At 43.7% G+C, this 21921-nt stretch overlaps 1 protein-coding gene across 1 annotated transcript in view; it reads right to left on the reverse strand.

Annotated features, from left to right (window-relative positions):
* Positions 1–987: 987 nt before the first annotated feature.
* Positions 988–21921, reverse strand: part of Nr5a2 (nuclear receptor subfamily 5 group A member 2) — a 120903-nt gene continuing 99969 nt past the window's right edge. Inside the window, exon 7 of the mRNA XM_052736569.1 lies at positions 988–1501. Coding sequence (XP_052592529.1) covers positions 1254–1501 — 248 coding nt within the window. The 3' untranslated portion in view covers positions 988–1253. The remainder of the gene's footprint in view (positions 1502–21921) is intronic.

The following is a 21921-nucleotide window of genomic DNA, read 5'->3' on the forward strand; positions in this document are numbered from 1 at the left end:
ATCGTGTGTGAATACTGACAGTATCGTTTGGACGGTGTGTTTGCCATCTCTGCCCTCTAGAAATTTTGTTCTACAGCAGACTTTGGTCTATGACTCAGGCCATTGACGCTCTCTTCCACTGCCCTTTGTAGGAGATTTGGATGACTTTCCTGTCTCTCCAGGCCATGAGAACTGCTGCTTTCGCATCCCAAGTTTAGGAGGCACTCTATCCATGAACCTTGAGTCAACTGCCTTCACGCCCAACCTTTCTTTCGTGTGGCATTGCTTAACATGCTTTGACTTTGCGGTTACTTACACTGTGACTATTTGACATCCCATCCCAGCAAAAGATGTTTAGTGTTTTATCTTTAAGTGAACTACAAACCCTGATGACTAAACAGACGGATGTGTACTAACAAGCCTCTTAGCCAAAAATTCTTATGAAACCCAACCGTGCCAAAGCCACATTTCAGCAACAATAGCAGAAATAAGATCTAACTTGCTTGCTAGGAGTATTTGCTTAATTTATTTGATTTCCTTTAGTATTTATTAACTAATGCTTATATAGAGGAGGGATACTGCCTGCTTTTTTTTTTTTAATTACAAACACAGGACAAAACAACTTCAGAACATATTTAAAATGGCAAGCTGACATATTTGTACATTGTTCTTATTAGCTGTTTGTTGGCAGGTTTAAGACAGACATTCAGAACTCAGGATTTAGTGGAGCTACTACCGGGTGTGGCTGAACAAAGTCCTTAGTCTAGCTTCCGAGCTCACAGGTCAGAAGGCCTTCTGTCGGGCCTTCTGGGGGGAGAGAGGGGCTGCCAAGGCACAGCCCGTGTATTCTTGTTTTGAGAGATGTTCAGCTTCACCATGGAGGAATTCTGGACAAGTCCAATTAATAACACCGATCAACTGCTGAATTTATTAATAACAGATCAGTTTAAATATACAAGAATTGTTCTGTCCATTTTACTCTGATGTGGTATTGGACTCCGTCTGTGAGTTCAATCCACCCCATTACAATGTCTTTCATAGGAATCCTTTGGAGATGTGAAGCCTTTGATTCACAGTTTGCAGTACAAATACCCTGACATATCATTTATTTGCTATTAAGTATTTGATTATTATGCTTTTTAAAATTCAGTGTCTTTAAACCACGTTTGATTAAGCATCGCTCGGAGCAGTTCAGAGTATTACGCTGTCTTCCTCCTCCTCCTCTTCTCCCTCCAGTCTCTCTGTTCCTAAAGCAAGCTTCGAGGGGTGGCCACTCAGGCTCTCTTTGCGTGCAGCATCTCGATGAGAAGGTTATTGTAGGGTACATCCCCGTTTACGTGCTTGCGGTAGAGGTACTCTTCGGCCTGCATGCTGAGTGCCCGGATTTCCGGCAGGCGAAGAAGCAGCTGTCCGAACTTCTCTGTTTGCTGGGGGTAGTTGCAAACCGTGTAGTCCATCAAGGCAGTGTTCACCTGTTCCTGGACATTTTCCACCAGCTGGAAGTTCTCAAGATTCTTGACGTCTGCATTTAAAAAAAAATAAAGACAAGATTTCAGTGGCGTGTTTTTGTTTTTGTTTTTTTTTTTCTTTTAGATTCCCATTGACCAAAGCAATGTTCAGTTAATGGTTGTCTTTTCCTCTTGAGATAAAGTGTACGTTATATACTGCTGAATAGTAAGGAAGCCCCGCACACCACACTTCCTGGGAAAAGGATCGCAAAAGAGCTTTGCAAGGAGGTCTTGTTGAAATTCTGCATAGACCTCAAATCAATTAGACACCAATGGGTTTTGAGCAAGGTCAACTCTTCTCATATCTTACAAAAGGAAAGGCTTGAGGATTCTTAAAGTAGAGGGATCATAATATATTGCCAGCAAATGAGTCCCTAGAGAAAGACCTATCTTAAACCAGTATATTACACAATTCATATAATTCTGTATTAATTTTTCTGACCCAAGGTGAAATCTGTGTCCAGGGTGTGATGTAGTTAATTCTAATAAAAAGTGACAAGGTTCTTGTTTCTGTTTGACATTTTCTAAATGATTCGGAAAGCCTTTGACTTGTCTAGCCTATGCTAATGAACCATCTGGTACACTCCAGTGACTGCCAGCTGAAGGTTTGCTACTGGGAACTCTCTCAAATACATATCTCGGTGACTAATGATCGCTATCAAATGAAAGCCTTGTCCTTTAGGCAGAATACAAGCCAGGATGTTTGGTACCCTTTAACCTGAATGCAGTTTCATAAGGCCAACTCTTTATTCCCCTGGTTCTGGGTCACGGGCATGAAGAAGCTGGACATGGGCAATTCATCCTGCCTAACTCCGGGTGGTCATCCAGTTTTAAGCTATCTGACCTAGAGGTCCTTCTGCATATTGAACAGGAAAGATACAGTATCACAAAAGTCTGACTCACATACAGATACACACAGATGATGGACAAGGGAAAGATGGAATGTTGGAATTTCACTTCTGGGGCTTATTCATGTTCACTGTATAACTTTTATATGAAGTGTGTATAGAAGCTGCTGGAAAAAATATACAGATGTGCATGTGTTTATATATATTCCTCACAAAGAGTAAACAGACACAGCCATCCTTATCCTTTATTTTCTAATTGGGCAAAAATAAACAGCATTCTGAAGTAAACCAAATACTACGAGAAAAATGAGTAAAAGGGTAAATGTGCTGGATGAAAGGTCACTGTTACCATAGTAACTCATAGCGAATATGTTAGGTGCTGTTAAACTAGCCTGTTCTGCCTGTGTGCCTCTTGTCTGTCTCAACGAGGCTGCCTTACGTGTGCCACTGAACTGTGTTCAGGAGGAGCCGAGTGTTTATATTTGACTCTGTACTAAAAGTTTCTCTCTATTACCAAGTCTCCAGCCCAGATTCAAACCAGTGAGGAATCGTCAAGAAGTAGATACAGGGCCGGGCGGTGGTGGCTCACGCCTTTAATCCCAGCACTCGGGAGGCAGAGCCAGGCGGATCTCTGTGAGTTCGAGGCCAGCCTGGGCTACCAAGTGAGTTCCAGGAAAGGTGCAAAGCTACACAGAGAAACCCTGTCTCAAAAAAAAAAAAAAAAAAAAAAAAGAAGTAGATACAGAACATGGAGTTGGAGATCAAATCCTAGCTCAAAGTGAGAGAGATGGGAGGTGCAAAAATACTTTTATTTACTAAGCGGGACAACCAGACACATGCTACATGGAAGCTTTGTGCCATTTGTGGCACCTGGCATTTGACACAGCAGTTTACAGCCAACCGGATACTGCCATCTTAGTGTGGAATATTTGTAAAGTGGGTTTCAGTTACTTAAAAATATTTAGAAATATGGCTGTGATCTAGAGTTGTGCTTGGTTCAAAATTGCCAAATGTAAACCGTCAGAAATACCTTCAATGTGTTCTACTTCAGCAGTAAAGAGAATGCTACATGAAGTTATGTGATTTGAAGATAACGACACTTCATTTCACATGACAGTGAAGGATGCATACGAGGTGGAAAAGCTAGAAATAGTCGGAGACCCGTCGGGAGGATGTAGGAATTTGAGCAGTATGAAATATAAAACAAGAGGATTAGTCTACTACCATTCTAAACTGAGCACTGAAAAGCTTCAGATTATCATTTATGGCTAACTTCTGAGAATACTGGTCCAAACTGGTACTTTGTCCGAAAAGTTCAAAACATTTGCAGCTTTCCATATAGGAGGAAAGTACTCAGTTTTCACATATTTTGGCCAAGTACACATCTCCCCTCAATTATGAGGGTTGAATTATCAGTTGACTAAATTATCTCCCCAAGCGACTTCAATGACTTTACCATTAAATATAATCAAAATGTATGCTGTTAACTGTCCCAAAGACTTCTGTCTATGCAGGTGGCAAAGATCCTGGTACGTAAGCTGTAAGATTTTTAAAAAAGCACAGGAAAGCCAGGCATGGTGGCACACACGTGCAATCACAGTACAGGAGCAGCAGCAGGATTGTGGATTCCACGCCAGCCTGGAGTACAGAACGAGAACCCGAGAGGTAGAAAGGGGGAAGTCAGAGGCCATGTTGGTGAACGGGCTCCCATTTGCTGGCAAGCAGCTGCTGGATTGCCGCACTCTTGCCTGCCCTGAGCTGCCTCCATCTATTAAACGGTCCATCTCCCTCCAGACACTGCAAGCTGCTGGGGTAAGGACCACACATTAGTCAAGGGATCCTCAGAAAATACACTAATTACTGTCCCTTATATTGTGGATGTATTTTCACAAAATGATTATAATTGTGAAATGATGACCTTTTTCCTGATCCTGTGAGCCAGTCTGCTTTCCTTTTCAATTAGAAACTATTCTTTTTTAAAATTTACATATATATATTATATAAATATATAATTTTTTTTTAACTGTAACAAAGTATTTTAAAGGTCATAATGTTCATTAGTCAAATCACACTGTGGTTAAGTTTCGTGGTCCAAATAGTCAAGACTTGCTCAACATGTTTTACCAATGAAGGTTTTGATTCCCTGGTAGGTGTTGCCATGGGAATCATGCCTGCAGTCTCATGGGAACTACGATTCCTCCCCGGGGTCCTGTGTCTCTTGAGTCTCTGGGCCTGACAGATAAACCTTGGTTTTTCCACCTGATCTAAATGGTCTATAGAGGAGAGCTCGTAAGGACCTAAAAGCAACAGAGAAGGTAAATGCCAAAGGATAGGCAAAAAATACCTCCTCCCAGGAAACCTGGAATTTTCTTTGATGTGGTTTGTGTGTATTTTTTCTTTAGGAAGGGTTCAAAAACTTGAGTGCATTCCTACATAACCACTACTATTATTATTATTACTATTATTATTATTTTTAAACATAAGCTCATCTCCTTTCATGAACATTTACCAATGCAATCAATTTAAATAGGCGAGTACTGTGACATGCACTTGAGTTCCCTCAGTAAACAGCATTGTGACACCTCTGGATTTCAGCAGCAAAACCCCAGCTGGAAGAAAAGAGTGACACCCGGCAAGAATTCCCACCAGCTCTGTGGCATTTTCCACCTGATCTCAAACATCTTGCATTTGGCACTCCGCACTCCTTTGGAATTTACATAACCTTCATTCTCATACACTTTAAAGAACACTAGTTGTTAGTACGAATTCTGTGCTGGAGACCGTATGACAACAGGCAGAGGCATCCCCAACCTCTTCTTACAGCCTTTAAAATTTGATGACTAGCAAGAGCATTTTGCGCTCCCCTCTAAGTACCAATTGCTTATCTGTTCTACTTTATTCACTCAGGGACTAATTACCAACTTTTTCCATGAAGCACATTACGATAAGCTCACAGTGGGGCGCTCAAGTGTTTTTTTTTTTTTTCTTTTTCTTTTTTTTCCATCCTTATTGAGAAGTAAACCCTTAGGCCTTCTTGAATACATTACTGCGCTGACTCCTCTGTCGTGGGCAGGATTCGGCGCTCTCTGAAGATGAACCTTGGCCTCCCTGGTCACTGTCACGGGAGAGCCAATGACCTTGCACACACTTTCAAAGGTGGGTCTTTTGCTGAGCAAGGGGCCTGGCGGGGACCAGGACTGAGTGTCTTTTCCCGAGATATAGTCTTTTCAAAGAGAACTCGGGGAAAGACGGGACTGTTTTGCATTGAAGCTTTTGGAGGGATGAGACAGGATATAAAAACATAGGTATTGTCACGTGTTTGTAGGCAGAAGGCCTTTCCCTTTGAGACAGAGAAAACTTTCTGTGAGGAAGTTCTAAAAGTAGTTTTAGGGGATAAATTAGAATAATTTGTATAAATAATTTTGTAAGAAGGTTGGAGAGGAAGCTTGTGCTTATATGAACAAAATTCACCCAGGAAAAGAAGGGCTGGGGAGAGGAGGGAAGGGAGTCTTTTAAGCAGCTGCCTAAAATCAGACTTATCTCAGTTTCCAGTAAACCCTGGAACTCAAGTTTTCAAAGTCATCGCTATAACCCCTCCACCGTGATAGATGATATGCTTAGTAAGCCAGGAGCTACTTTTACCAACCTGAACACACAACTCCATGCCTTCAAGCAAATTAGTAACAAGAAACATAACCCTTAGGAGGGGGTGTGCTCAAAAACACAAACACCAGCAGTTCTCAACCTGTGGGTCACTACCCCTTTCAGTCAAACAACCTTTTAACAGTGGTCGCCTAAAACCATCAGAAAACATAGATATTATATTTACTTTACAGTTCATAACAGTAGCAAAATTACAGTTACTAAGTAGCAACAAAAATAATTGTAAGTTGGGGGCCACAGCAACACGAGGAACCGTATTAAAGGGTTGCAGCATTAGGAAGGTTGAGAACCACTGATATACACAAAGTGCTTGCACTCTTTACATTTGTAGAAATAGAGGCCCTCACAACTGTGGGACTTTGTGGTCTACAAAGTGCTCTAGCATGCCGTACCTTTCACGAATACATGATGCACGGATTCATTCCTTCAGAAGAGCCTGAGCCAGATGTTGAAGATACAGGAATAACAGTCCCTGTGTTAAGTAGCTCATTTAATGTGATACAGAGAAGCAGTGGGACTTTGGAACCTCACTGGATGGACATCTAACTCAGGGCTCAAGGCTTCTGGTAGAGATGAGAAGAAGCCTGGAGGGTTCTGGGTGCTGGGAATCAAACCCGGGTCCTCTGGAAGATTAATCAGTGCCCTTAACCGCTGAGCCATCCCTCTCGCCCACTTGTTTTGACTAACAAGAGATGAAAAAAAAAAAAAAAAAGTCCTGCAGATACTGTCTGACACATAAAACCCCAGAACAGGACAGAAGGAATCCATCCTTGGAACACCGATGCCGCGCAATGTACAGGTGTGAGGGGAGTGAATGGGTCAGACAGGGATGGGATTAAAAGAGGGTTATGTGTCAGGCAGCCTGGATTTCCTCTAAAGTGCTGTGCATGCACAGGAGGCACAGGAAGAAATGCCCCCCCCCCACTTTGTTTTCAAAAGGGCACTCTTCTAAAAGGATAGGAAAGCGATTGGTGCGTGCAGGAGCAACAGACAGGAGGTGCAGGCTCACTAAAGAGCCCAGACTGGAAGCCACTGGGGGACAGAATGGTCACGGGAGTGACGATGGACCCGAAAGGCATCACAGCTTGCTGGCCTTGGACTGAGCAGGCACCTGGGGTCCCAGTGCCTTCCGGGTATCTGTTAAGGAAGCTGGCAGCCAACAGTAAGGCATGAAAAGGGAGAAGTGATGTGAGGAGTTTGGGGGGGGGGGGGCCTAGGCTGAGTGGAAGCACATGTGACATTGGGAGATGGCCAGAAATACAAATGCAGACTAGATCCAGCAGCGAGGTTGGGGCCGATGGTCTAGAGCTGAGACTTGGTGCGAGGCTGAAAGTGCAGGAGTCAGTGCGGAGGTTTGGAAGAGGCTGTGTGGGCTCTGCAGCAGGACCACTTAGGAAGGATTACTTATAAGAAGGTAGATACGACACACACGATGAGAGTCAGACTTGGAGCTATTCAGTGGGTTTTCCAAGATGTCAGTAAGACCCAGAGAATAACAGAGAGGCTAACACTATCTAGGCACTAACCAATGTGCCTAGTTATTTTCTTAAAAATAAAAATCCTCATGAAATTCTCTTAGTCTCATGGAGAAGATATTCACATTCCCACTGACATGTGTGTATACATGATGTGGAGAGGGTCATGGGCCACAGTCCATGCTCAGGTCAGAGGACAACTTCGTGGAGTTGGTTTTCCCCTTCTACTTTTATATGGGTCCTGTAGATGGGAATTCATATCACCAGGCACGTGTCTATACCTGCTAAGCCATCTTACCAGCCAACATTTTCATCTTTCAAAAGAAAAAAGCCCAAGGCTTAGTTAGTGATTCAGCCAGGAAAAGCAGATCCTTCGTTTATGAGCAGGTATGTCTCACCCCATCGCCCTTAAGCCCATACCACAGGACTTCCCTTCGGCAGGGCCAGGACCTGAGTCTTGCGAGTTTCTAATCTGCAGATGGGGACATCCTGGCTCACCAAAGAGTTGAGTTTTGAAAGTGTACTATATGTTACAGAATGCCTCTCCCAGACTGTTAGCACCTATGCAGGAATACATCAGCTCCCGCTCCTGATGATCCAGAGAGAAGTTACCATCTTAAATGCCACAGATCATTGTGAACGGAATCAGTTGTGACCGAAGACAGTCTAGCCATTGAGGGTGCCTTCACAGACATCACTGAACAAGGCCTACCCAACCCTTTCTGTCCGGGCTGTGAAGGTGCCCAGAAGTTCTGTGCTCCTGACTTTTTACATGCAGGCTTCAGGAAAAATGTCTCAATGACCGAGGGAGTTTCTAAGACCATTTGTTCCCATGGTCCAATTTGAGTTCAACAAGAGTTAACGACAGGGGTGGTCTAATGTAGTTCATGACCAGCCCCACTAACAAGCCATTCAACTCCTCAGAGCCAGCTTTCCAGCAAAACATGGAATAATTTCCCCATTTTAAAGGGTCACTAAAAAGTAAAACATCGCTTCTTGAGTAAGCATGCCTTTCCTGGGCAGATGACATGGAGACTGTGTTTGCTTCCAGCAACATGTGGAAGGTGGGTATGGTCTTTCTCGGCATCAATCAACCTGGCCATTTTTCCTATGGTTGGCTTTTCATGAACAAACAAACAAACAAACAAACAAAGAATCTCTGATGGTTCATTTCCCAAAATGAACAGTAGAGTTGGTAGTAGAAGTATTTAAGAGGTTTCATTCCGTTCTCAATCAGAAAGATCACAAGGGGCTGGAGAGATGGCTCAGTGGTTAAGAGCACTGGCTGCTCTTCTAGAGGTCTTGAGTTCAATTACCAGCACTCACAAGGCAGCTCACAACTGTAGCTTGGGATCTGATGGCCCTTTATTGGTGTGCAGGTGTGCACCCAGACAAAGCACCCATATTTACAAAATACAGAAATAAAGAAAAAGATCATTCAGGGGAAACACTGCCAAATTTTAAGTTCTTCAGGCAACCACCTTCATCTCCCTGCCCCTTTTTAGGTCTGAGCCACACTAACCACAAACACACATGGTATTTTATGTCGTGTGTGACATGCTGGGACACAGAGCTCAAGGAGCATGGATGCATGGAGAATGTCACCTGCAGCCATGTCTTCCCCCTGTCCATATAATAGAAAACAATGCACCAGGGTTGGTGGGATGGCTCAGTGGGTAAAGGGCCCATGGCACGTGGTGGTTTGTATGAGCAATGTCTCTCATAGGCTCAGGGATGTGAATACTTGGCTCCCGGTTGGTACTGTTTGGGGAAGTTGAGGCGAGGTGCAGTTTTGCTGGAGGAAGTACATCACAGGGGGCGGGCTCTGAGAGTTTAGAGACTCCTTCCCTTCTAGTTCACTCTTTCTGGGTTTGGGGTTGAAATGTGATCTCTGTTTCCTGCCCTTGCTGCCCTGCTTCCCTGTCATGATAAACATACCCTTCCCCCATAAGCCAAAATAAACCCTTTCTTCCTGTCTAGTTTGGTCACGGTGTTTTATCTCAGCAGCCAAAAGTAACTAATACACTTTGGAAAGCCTGATAGCCCTGAAACCGACATAAAGTGAGTGCACAAGGCTGTCCACTGATGATAATTTTCCATGCCCTACATATACATGTTGCGCATACAAACACACAACAATAATAAAATGTAAAATAAAAGCACCCCATTCCCAAGAGGCAGCTGTGCTCCAGCTGGAAGGAGTGTTCCTGATTGACCTTGTGCCTTCGTTTCTAGTTTTAGGACTGTTTCTGGAGACATGAACGTGTCACTAGGTTGGACCAAAGGCTCTGTATTTGTGAACACTGAGAGTTGAACTTGAAGATCTCCATTGTCACCCACACCCTTAATATTCTGCTTGAAAATGAGAGTAAGACTTGAAGACACTGAATTCTAATTTTTAACAACCAAGTATGAGCAGAGATCCACATTAGGCCACAGCCCATCACTTGCTGTTGCACTTAATATCTGACATTTATGTTATTTCAATTTTCCACAATAGTTTTTGACTAAAATTATAAATTATTTCAGACACTGTTTAATACACACACACACACACACACACACACACACACACACACATACTATAGTTGTGATCTGACATGATGTACTCTTCAAAAATGGGAACCAAAACAATTTGCACTTAAGTCACCTCCTTTTTTGAGGAAACAAGGTAGCTTTTGTGGGGATACATTTAGAGCTGGAACATGTTTCTGAACTAGCTCTCTTGTGCTACAACAGGCCAGGCTTCTCCTCTGTGAGCACCATGTACAGAACTCTGAGTGCACTATCCCATACACTGAAGAAATCCAAGGGCTCGTCTGCCTCACTTAGCCAGCTCCACACATCGCTTGCCTTGTTTTGTGTCTACACACAGCTTGCATCTGCCTCAGGACTTTCCCACCTGTGGTCCTCTTGTCAGATGACTCTCCCTCTCTCATGCAAGAGCCGCTTCCTCAGTTCATTTGCTAAGGTCATCTCCTCAAAGAAGACTTTTAGGAGCAATCTTTAAACATTCTGTCCCCTCATTTTGCCCCCCCCCCCCGCCCCATTTAAATGATAGCAAATTAACATTATATTGGACAGTTATTCACAGTGGCCAAAAGTAGAAGCAATGCAAGTGTCCATCCATGAACAGAAGACTGGAGAAACAGGAGAGGAAGGCAGGGGGAAGTAGGGGGAAGGCAGGTTATTCAGCCTTTGAAAAGAAGGGGAATTCTGAATGACTGAGTCCTGAAGGCGTTCTGCTGAAAGGGAAAAGCTGCAGACAAGAAGACAGATGACCTATATGAGGTAGCTAGGTTTGTCAACTTCAGAAAGAAGAATGGGGCCAGGCGGGTGGTAGCGCACACCTTTAATCCCAGCACTCGGGAGGCAGAGGCAGGCAGATCTTTGTGAGTTCGAGGTCAGTCTGGTCTACAGAGTGAGATCCAGGAAAGGCGCAAAGCTACATAGAGAAACCCTGTCTCGAAAACCTGCTCTGACCTGCTCCCACCTATCGAAGGATTCTTGGGTGGAGGAAAGAGGAATGAGGAAATATTAGATAGAAAGATAGACCTAGATGATGAGGAGAAAGACAGAGACACAGGATAGCTTCGGGAGGGCCTGGGTCAATACCCAACAGCCCAGAGGTTTATTCAAAAGGACTTTTTATAATATGCCAAGGGGAGAGGCAAAAGACCTCCCCCTTGCAAGATCAAAGCACACCGTACAGCCAAGTGTAGACCCTTCCAAACACCTGGTAACCATGCCCGTGGTCAAATCATTCCATTATGCAGCCCTGCTGGGAAAAGCAAGCTCAGATTCTCTGACCCTCTGTGTGCTCCCACAACTAATAACTCGGACAGTGAGAGACCTAATGCCAAAAACAGATGAGCCATGGAGTCCCCCAAAAGATGCAGGTGACCTCAACTCTGAATTTTAATGAAAGGAGCCAATTTGAAAATACAAAATACTCTATGACACTGACTATGACTTTCTGTGAAGAGCAGAGTTGTGGAGATGATGTAAGATTGGTGGTTGCCAGGGTGAGTAGGAGACAGGAATGAACAGGGGGTACACAAAGGAACAGGGCTGTAGAAAGATGCTGCAGGACACATCATGGGAATTTGTATTGCTGTGTGTTGATGTAAACTCACAGACTGTTCTCCGCTAGGAGTGAACTCAATGGGAGTTGAGCTTGGGTGGCAACTCAGATGCCAATAAAGTTCCATCAGCTAACAAATGCACACTGCTGTGGGGCATGCTGGTGATGCTTACACTTCCAGCCTCCTAAGGTGGAGACAGGGCATTCCCAGAGCAAGCTAGTCAGCAAGACTAGCCCTATCAGTGGACTGTGGGTTTGATGGCGAGACCTTGCTTCAGTGAATGAGGTAGAGGAATGACCAACAAAGAGTCCCAACACTGACCATGCATAAACGTGCGCGCACACGCACGCGCACACACACACACACACACACACACAGATTTTGACGGGCTTACGTTATGTGTGTATTTTTCTAGGTTTTTTGTTAAATTGATTAAAGTCTTTTTAGTTAATTTTTAAAATTTAGTATCTAAAGTAAAGGGCATTTTTTAGTTTTTTTAAGTTGCCTTTCTTATTTTCTAGAGAGGCAACCCGAAGGGAAAAGTCATGGTCTTTAAAGTTGGATCCACAGCCCCTGGCAGATGTAACAAATGTAACAGCTTCTTCAACATTCCAAACTAGCATCTCTTCCTCTGTTTTTTTTTGTTTTGTTTTTTTGAGACAGGGTTTCTCTGTGTAGCTTTGGAGCCTGTCCCGGATCTCGCTCTGTAGACCAGGATGGCCTCGAACTTGCAAAGATCTGCCTGGCTCTGCCTCCCAAGTGCTGGGATTAAAGGCGTGCGCCACCACACCCAGCTCTCTTCCCTTTTTTCTCAAAGCTTGTCAGGCTGCCATTTTTCCACACTGAATTCACACTAGCCTTTTGCTTTTCATAGAATTATTTCCTAAACAGCAAACCACACACACCCTAATCCTGTTATGTATTGTGCTGTCTGGGGAAACAGAGTCAGCGGGAGTCTTGCCAGCTGTTTGGTATATTGTGCCTGCCTTTCTGAAATCCTCTGGACTCTCTTCCATGTAGGACACCTGCTCTTCCGTGCTCGGCATCTTCACCAGCTCTGTCAATGAATACCCGTGCTGGAGGCTGCCAAATCAACTTGGCTTTAGGCATAGTTTTGCCCTCTCTACCCAGATGGCCGGGGAGCTCTTTAAGTTCACAATGTTTACGACTCAGCCCAATCTCCAGTGCTCTAAACCTGAACTTCTCCTGTCTTTCCTGGACCTGAATCCATCCAATTACAGATGTGTCTGGCTAGACCACGAGTCTCAGATGGAGACGCAGTCACTGCTCCTCTCTGCCAGCCCACACACCACCAGGTCCTGCTGTATCTGCTTCCTAATTATGTCTCGAATCTACCCTTTCCTCCCTGTCACCACCAAAGCTTGCCTTTATTGCTTCAGCTACCTCTTTAACTGTTCTCAATTCTCCCAGTGCCGCCTGCCTCCAATCCATTTTCTTCAGGGCAGCCAGAAGGATAGCTTTAAGTGGGGATCTGATTGTGTGCCTGAAATTCTCCAATGGCTTGCTCCTGCCCTTGGGCTAAAGATTAAAGACATTCATCTAGCATTTACCTCTGCAGTCTGACTTTACCCACTGTTTTCAGATGGGCCTGAGCCTGGACCCGTGCTGGCCCCTCTAACTACGATTTCCATTCCTTCATTCCTTCACCTTCATCCCGCTAACTGGTCTTGATCCTCAGACTCAGGGCAGACACTGCTGTCAGTGAATGACTCAATGACACGTTCCATTTCCCCATCAGGGCACTGAGTGTTCCATGGCCACTTGTCTGTTCGCTGCAAGACAGCAACGTGCCCAGCTCTAGCCTAGGATGATGTCTTGGCCTTTGTCAAATTAAACAATGTGTCTGCATATTTATTTCAGACACATGGACCTTGCTTGTGTCAAGATCTTCTAAATACTATGGGAATATCTTTCTCATTAAGCTTATTTCTTTTATTATTTTTTCCTCCTCTTTTTTCCTTTTTGATCCATTAGTCCTTGGCTCATTCTTCTCTCTGCTGCTAGGCACATTCTTTTGGAAAGAGGCAGTCTACAGCCTGCCTCATGTTTCTTATTTCACACGCAGCACACACAGGAATACCCTCCGACACCCAGTGCCTGTGTTACTGAACTTAACAATTTCTATTAAGCTCCAAGGAACATGACGTATAGAGAAACTAATGTGATGGGAATTTACTGAGCCTTTTTAAAAATGAGACATCATTTTCACTACTAAGTTTACTGCCTTGTCAAACTCAAAACTAATTTCAGGTATAGTAGAGCACATCTCCTATCATTTATCTAGAAAAAGTACAACTTGATTGAAAATTGTAGCAATTGAGTTCCATGAACAGTGCGAAAGCATTTATGTGAAGCTGTAAAGTGGTGATGTGTTTGGTGTCATGTTAGGGACATCGTATCAGGCGACACAGAACACTTATTTCTTCCCTTTTTTGCATTTTTAGAAATATGAGCTAAGGTCCTATCACATAGCCCATGCTGACCTAGAGTTCATGATCCTCAGTCTCAGCCTCTACAGGACGTGCCATTATACCTAGCAACATTTTAACATCTTTGTATTGATTTGCGATTTCATTTCCAAAATCCTTAGGGACAAACTCTGAAGAACAAAGTGGTATATGGCACTGAGGTTTTTAAAGGCCAGCAAACAGATGACATGACATACAGGTCAGGTGACAGTAACAAGTATCTCTACATTCATGGAGAGTGAGACAGAATGGGAACTGAATGGGAACTGACTGAATATCTGGAAGCAAGAGACAGAATTTAAAGAGGCATACTATTTAATATTTCCTTGGTGCCCTTAAACTTCAAATAAAACTGTGTGTGCATCAGCCTTAAAGACAAGGTCTAGTGTTTGATAAAATAGGTAGGGATCACATTTCACATGTGAGCGTCCGAATTGCAGCCGCCTTGGCTGGTCTTGGGAGTCACAATCCCTGTATCTTTTCGTAGAGAACATCTGTCCCCACAGAGTAGGAGAGAGCCACATACATACCCCAGCCACACCTCCATTCTTATAGTGATATCCTGAAACAGTTGTGAGCCACATCTACATCTGATTTCCATTCAGGAACTTTGGTGGTTTTTTGCAAAGTTTTCTTATTTTCTTAGAATAAGATATGAGGTTCAGTTTGTTCAGGTGGCAAGTCAAGACTATGAATAAACCAACGTTATCATATGAAAGGGAATTAAACAGGCAGATCCAAGTGGGGATATATTAAGCCAAATTTAAGCTCCAGTTGTGGAGTTTAGCCTCTACTAGATGTCTGGTTTGCCTCAGGATAAATTCAGCTTTCCAGCTAATCGAATGAGGAAAACCGCCTCAGGTATGATAAAATTTACAAGAGAGTGCAGTTGAACAGTTCTTGTTAAAAATATTAGCTTAAAGGCATTCTTATCGTCTTCGGGATGAAGACCGTATTTGCATTTAATTATCTGACTTCAAACTTTTATGAACTTGGATCAAATATTAGCTCAGCCAATTAAAATATTATTTTGGGTACTTGTGCCTATCAGCCCAATTCCGGTTCACCTTGCTTAGTTTTGGTAGTACTTTGCAAGCAATATCAAGTTTCAGAGAGACTATGTCTAAGAAGAAAAAAAAAAAAGGTAACATTTGAGCTTATAAGAGGCACCCAGGCATGTTATATGTATTCAAGGCACTACATTGAGAATAAATAGTTGATTTGAACATTTCTCTATATTGTAACAAGTCTAGAAGACAAAAGATGGAGCCTTCTAGATACTTCTACCCACACAATCAATACTCCTTCATAATTCAGCGTTTTACAGAAATCCCTTCTTCCTTTGAAATACTGGTCCATCCACAAGATACCCTCCAATTTAGATTGCCAGGAGCTGCTTGCTGTTTCTGGGCTCTGCTACCTCCACACACAGGCTGCTCAGAGCCTGTTCTGCATTCTGCAGCCAGCTGCTCTCAGCAGAGTAAAGGAGACCATTTCAGACAGAAAATGGGCATGGATGGAAAGGGAGGAAGAAACCACAGGAAAAGGAGTTATTCCATGAGACCAAAGAGTACCAGAATACTTGTTTTAAAAGTCTTTTCAAAATGGCAATCATGAATGAAGGCATTCAACATTATACAAAATAATGGAGTTGTGTGCCATTTCTATTACCTGGGCCTCACTGCCAGATGTCGCCTGTGCACAAAGGTCAAACAGAAACTTTCTGCTCAGGACAGTGAAGACACCAGAAGACAGATGCAGCCTCCACAGAACCCAGCAACAGAACCCATGGTGATACAGTCCTGTGGCAACGTCTTTGCAGTGGTTTGTCTTCCAAGGTACCATGCAGGGTATGGTTGGCTCTGACTGCGGGAGAACCACTGCGTCTGGTTCCTTTCATTTCAAAAAACAAGGCTGAGTGTGCTGGTGCTCGCCTTTAGTCCCAGCCCTGAGGTAGAGGAAAGTGGATCTCTTGAGTTCTAGGCCAGACTGGTCTACAAAGTGAGCTCCAGGACAATCAGGGCTGTTCTACAGAGAAACCCTGTCTGAAAACAAAACAAAACGACAAACAACAACAACAACAAAAACAAACAAACAAAAAACAAGGCGGAGTGAGTGTGGTGGAATCCCAGCACTTCCGAACCGAGTTCAAGGCCAGCCTGGTCTACATAGTGAATTGTAATTCAGCCAGAGTCACATGGAAAGAGCCTGTCTCAAAACAAAAACAAACTCCCCTAAAACAAAACAAAAGTCCATGTAAGAAGAAAAGAAAGTTCGTCTTCAAACAGCAGGATGTTCTATGGAGCGTGGTGATCAGTCACCAGTTAAGCAATCTAAACCCCACTACTTTAGACGTTAGATTTTAGTTTTATTTTTGTTAGGAAGTTTAAAGTACCTTTCTATTTTGGATTCTGAAGATCCTACTTAGGAGAAATAAATTCAGCCTTAAACAAACAGCAGAATCTGAAACATCAGGGAATGAAGAATGTCACTGTGTCTGCTTTTGCATCAGTATTTTATAAAATATTGGCTTTCTGTGAATTAAAATTTGTTTTTTTAAAATTATTGCCAGAGCATTTCCATCTCTCACATATCACTTTTTGAATACTTTACATATCACTATTACATATCACTTTTTGAATACAACCCTGTCTTACTGTTTCTCAGAGGCACACAATGAATAAATGGTGGTATCAGGAGGACACTTGGGTATTTTAATGTTGTACCTGACCCACTCTACTCCCTTTAAATTTTTTTTTGTTAAAGGTTTATTTCTATTTGCTTTATGTGTATGGATGTTTGGCTGTGTGCATGTCGTGTACTTTTAGTGCTCAGGGAGGCCAGAAGAGGGTGTCTGGTAACCTGAACCTGGAATTAGTGGTTCTAAGTGGCCATTTGGGTGCTGGTAACCAAACCCTGGTCCTCTTAGAAGAGCAGCCAGTGCTCTTAACCACTGAGCCATCTCTCCAGCCCCTCTCCTCCCTTTTTAAGTATACTACCAAAATTGCTTCACATTTACATGATGCTAGTACCCATTACTTGGATTGAGGTTACTGAAATGGCATTTCTTTAATACGTGTACATTGAGCTTTTGGCTGCCATGTTGGAAAGTTCTGCCTGAGTGGGGCTGGTACTTGGGATGCCCTGTTCCCATTTCTTCTAAAGAGTCAGACTTGACAATCCACACCACTCTGCAAGTGGAGGCCCGTGAGAACTGTTATTACACACTCAGCCCTAAGCACCCCGGGTTTCATTAGACTGTGAAGCTAAAATAAAGCCGCTTTTAAGAGTTAGACACACGCGTTGCCCGTTATCACATCTATTTCCCTTAGCTTATTGAAATTCTGCTCAGTGAGACAGAGGTTGAAAAGAAGGGAAAAATTATTCAGAAAACCAATACTCAGCTTGAATTATTTGGCTTGAAAAACTAAAAGAGGGGGTCTTCAGGGTGGGGTGCTAAAAGAACAACTGGTTATCTAACAAGATCGTTAGCGCCAAATACTCATCTAGGTTTTGGACATAACTTAAATTAATAATTCATTCGATTGCTCATGGATTTGTATTTCTCTGCGAAAGACAGAAAATCTATATCACCAATCTGTTTCATATTTGTGTAATCATGTGGCGAAGACCTAACAAGGAGATTAGCCTGAGACCTCCAGCTCAGGGGCTCGTCTTCTGCTGAGGGAGCTATCCTTGCCTATGATTTTAAAAGCATAACTGCAGATTTTGCTAAGATGGTGATCATAATATATTTTATAGATGAATATATGAATATCTGACTATGTTGGTTTAAGAAACTGCCTTTCCACCTCTGTTTCCTCATCTTCAAGATGAATTAGAAAACAAGGCAGTAATGTCTACAAGCTAGAACAACCCCTAGCTTGAAAGAACAGCATTAGTTATTTTCTCTCCCTGCCGTGTTGACTGTATGGAACAACGGTCCCAGTCCTTCCTAGGAAAGCTCGTGTAAAACTTTTTATCAGCCCACCATCTTCCCGAAACCAGGCCCAAGGGAAGAGGCGCTCTTCTGACCTTTCCACTGGCCTTCCCTGAGGGAGGGGCACAGGTCCCCAGATGCTCACCTGTAGAACCATGACTGCCTCATGGGCTCTTACGCTTAAGGATAAGACAAACCAAATATTCTTCCCATGAGCCTCCTGGGGAATCATCAGTTATACCCACGCCAGAGTCAAGGGCAGCCTCCACCAGCTCAATTTTCCAGCTGCAGCTGTAAGCTGAGCCAAGCTCTCTTCTTCGATGCAGAAGATTTGAACGGCTATGTAAAATGTGATGTTGGGGTTACCTATGAACTGAAGACTAATGGAAAACTGAAGAACGCTGTGTAAGGTCCAAGACAGTGAAACGCAACACAGGGAGCAAGCTGCAGGCCACCCTGGCTGTGGTCAAAGGATTTGCTTCTCTGCAGTGCAACTTCAAGAGAAAACTGAGAGGTGACTCTTCTTTGGCTGTGAAGGAAGGATCTATTTACTTTTCTCCACACTGCTTTAACACCAATTCCTGACCGTCTAACTCATAGGAAACCAAGAACACAATCTACTCCAGGCCAAACCAGAGCGCAAAGCCCCGGGAGGAAGAGTGTGAGCATTCAGAGGACTTACATATCACCTAGCAGTGGTGTTTAAACATTCTTAGTTTAAGTGATGAAAGCTTTGTGCTTAGGATTCATGCTGTATTAACTAGTACTAACTGAGCAAAGAGTATTTAAGTACCTGTGTTAGTATTATCTGATTCAAGGCTTAAGACTTAGTGGTGTTGACAATATTATTCCCTCTTCTAACATTGGTTAATGACGAAGCTCCCGCTAGCTTAAGCTCCACCCTCGACGATTCTATCTCTACCTTGCTTTTTGTTATCTAGAGAGTTTTTGATGGGCATGGAGATGAAAACCCTGCTACATCTTGGTCCCAGAACTGGATCCATAGCTGTCCTGGAGACCCCATCTACAACCCTCTGTGGGTGGAGGTGCCTTGGAGGCCAGAAGAGGGTGTCAGATTCCCTGGAGTTGAAGCTGCAAACGGTAGTGAGCTGCTGTGATGTGCAGACATCTTCATGAGTCAGCAAAATGAAGCCGCTTTAACACCTCTGAAGGAGGCAGAAAAGTCCACATTTGGTCAACACAGCGAACGGCGTGTTATAAATGCAACTGCTTCATAATCATCTGCCTATTCTGGTCACTAACAAAAATTCTCAAATGTTTAGTGGAAACTTCCAGAAGGCCCCAATTGATGAGATTATCTACCTTCAAGTAGTGGGCACCTGGGGGATACCGGTGGAGAGTAAACCTTTCTCTTTGTTCAGTGGGGATGAGTGAGGATTGCTGAACCCATCCAGCTACAGGTTACTTCTCAGGCTGCATGCAAGCCTTTGCCTGTGGCTGGGCTAGACAGTCAGGAGAGGGTGCGTGGCGGCACAGTCCTGTGCCTTGCCCAAGTGTGTCCTGGGGGAGTGCAGTTACCAGTGAGTGGGAAGTCCAATACTGGAAATAACACCAGCTGTGGGGCAGGTCACAGACACTGCCACACAAGTACACTGAATGGTGTATACACAAGCACACCACCAGGACACCAGGGATAAGGCTGAAGGGTCTCTGCACTGAGGATCTGGAAGACACTTCTGGAAATAAAGGCTCAAAAGGGAAATGTACATTTGTGGGACAGGAAAAGATCCGAAGTCACTTCTTAGATAATTTACTAAAACGCCACACTAATTTAAGAGTTCGACTACATTGCAGAATAGCATTTATGTGAATGCAACTAAAAATGTTAAGATAGACCTCTTTCATTTTTTTCTTAATTGGGAAGAAAATTCAAATCTTATGTGACTAGTGAAAGGAAATATAACGTGGCGGAGTGGGGGGGATGGTGGAGGGACGGGAGGAGGGAAGAGAGAAGAGGAGATCTGTGATTGGTATGTAAAATGAATAAACAATTTCTTAAGAAACAATAAATATATGCAGAGGTTTGCTTTAGAGTGGCAAAAAAAAAAAAAGAAAGAAAAGAAAAAAAGAAGGAGGAAGAGAAGAAGCTACAACCACAGCGACCTTTGCTTCATACGTGTTTGGTTGTCTATAAACCTTCTTTTTCTTTTTGCAAGACTGAGTTTCTCTGTAACAGCTCTGGCTGTCCTAGAACTCACTCTGTAGACTAGACTGGCCTTGAACTCACAGAGATCCACCTGCCTTTGCCTCTGAGTGCTGGGATTAAAGGCATGAGCCACCACCGCCTGGCTATTGCCTGATTCTTAATATACTCACAATCTCTGCTTAAGATATTCTTCAACAATATCTATCTTTAAAGCCTGCTAAGTAACTACTTCCTACATGTATGTCCACAGACACAGACACACAGACACACACAGACACACACAGACAGACAGACAGACAGACACACACACACACACACACACACACACACACACACACACGACCAGCAACCTCTGGCAGGGAGCCAGGTAGGTGAGTGGGTGGCGTATCTGCTGTCACTCTGGATTTCCCCACTGGTGTGGCCCCACAGAGCTCGGAACAGCCAGCTTGGAAAGTCCCTGCTGTCTATAACATCCTGCTCCTTTCCTGCTGGAGTCTGCACCCTGACCTCCCCTCCGGCATGAGCCGAGCCGGGTTAAGCCAGAGCAAGCACTCCTTTGGGTGGCTGTGGAGAATGCCATGGAAGGATCTCTTCCTCTGTCCCAGCTGGGGACTGAACCCAGAGTCTTTGGCTGAGCTATATCCTCAGTCTTAGGATTCCCTTTCAACTGTGCGAGCATTTGGAAAGACCGTTCTTTTACAAAGACTAAATACTAGCTAGAGGAAGTATCAGCTGCAATCACAGAGATCCTGTAATCATCCACACGATGTTTACACACATTCTCCGATTATAGTTAGAATGACCATACAGAAAGTAGATTTATTAAATGGGGGGGGGTTGTTGCTGGAGATGGCTCTTTGGTTAACAACATTTGTGACTCTTCCCGTGTTCCCAGCACCCACACCAAGTGGCTTACTGCCGCCTCTAACTCCAACTCCAGGGAATCTGATACCCTCTTCGGGTCTCCACAGGAAATCCAAGCATATGACCCTCTTCGGGTCTCCACAGGAAATCCAAGCATATGACACGCATACACAAAAACATAAATAAATTATACTTTTTTTTAAAGTTTTAACTACTAGACTAATGGTAGGTAGATCAGGTGGAGTAGCATGCTCCTGTAGTCCTAAAGGGGGAAAATAGGAGAGCATGCGTGTGCATCTGAGTATACACTCACAGAAGATATAAATGGATGGTCAGGTGCTTGCCTAATTTTACGAGGATATAGGTTCCAAGTCCAGCACTGGAAAGGTGAGGGACAATTTAATCTTGTTGATGTCACTATTGCCTAACTAATTTGGGCAATGAAAAGCTTGTTCCCAGAAAGGGGTACAAAAGAAGGTTGGGGAGCCTGTTGCTGGCTTCCCAGGATCCTCAGCTGTAACCAGCACGGGCTAACTACAAGGAGTCCTTGCAGGATCCTGCAGAAAATCCAGCACTCTGTGCAGAGCTTCCAGGAGAAAAGCATTTTATTGTACTGTTAGAACGTCAAAGGCGGATGCAAAGGCTGCCTGGCCTTTCAGCCGTTTTACAACTAAATGAAAATTTTAGTTATTACAACAACAAAACCCTGTCCCCTCACCCCATGCACACGCAAACGCAGGCATGCACTCGCTTGCACACGTGAAAAAAAGAAAAGAAAAAAAAAACCCAAAAACCAAAAACCAAAACCAGGAGTTGGAAAGCCTCTGAAAGGAAACAGGCTGAGAAGTCCATTGCCGACATATTCCTCTCACTCCCTCAAGACAAAACAAACTAAAAGAAATC

Source organism: Peromyscus californicus, unplaced genomic scaffold (genome assembly GCF_007827085.1).
Source record: "Peromyscus californicus insignis strain IS unplaced genomic scaffold, ASM782708v3 Scaffold_14__1_contigs__length_90479793_seg_2, whole genome shotgun sequence".
NCBI classification, from domain to species: Eukaryota; Metazoa; Chordata; class Mammalia; order Rodentia; family Cricetidae; genus Peromyscus; species Peromyscus californicus.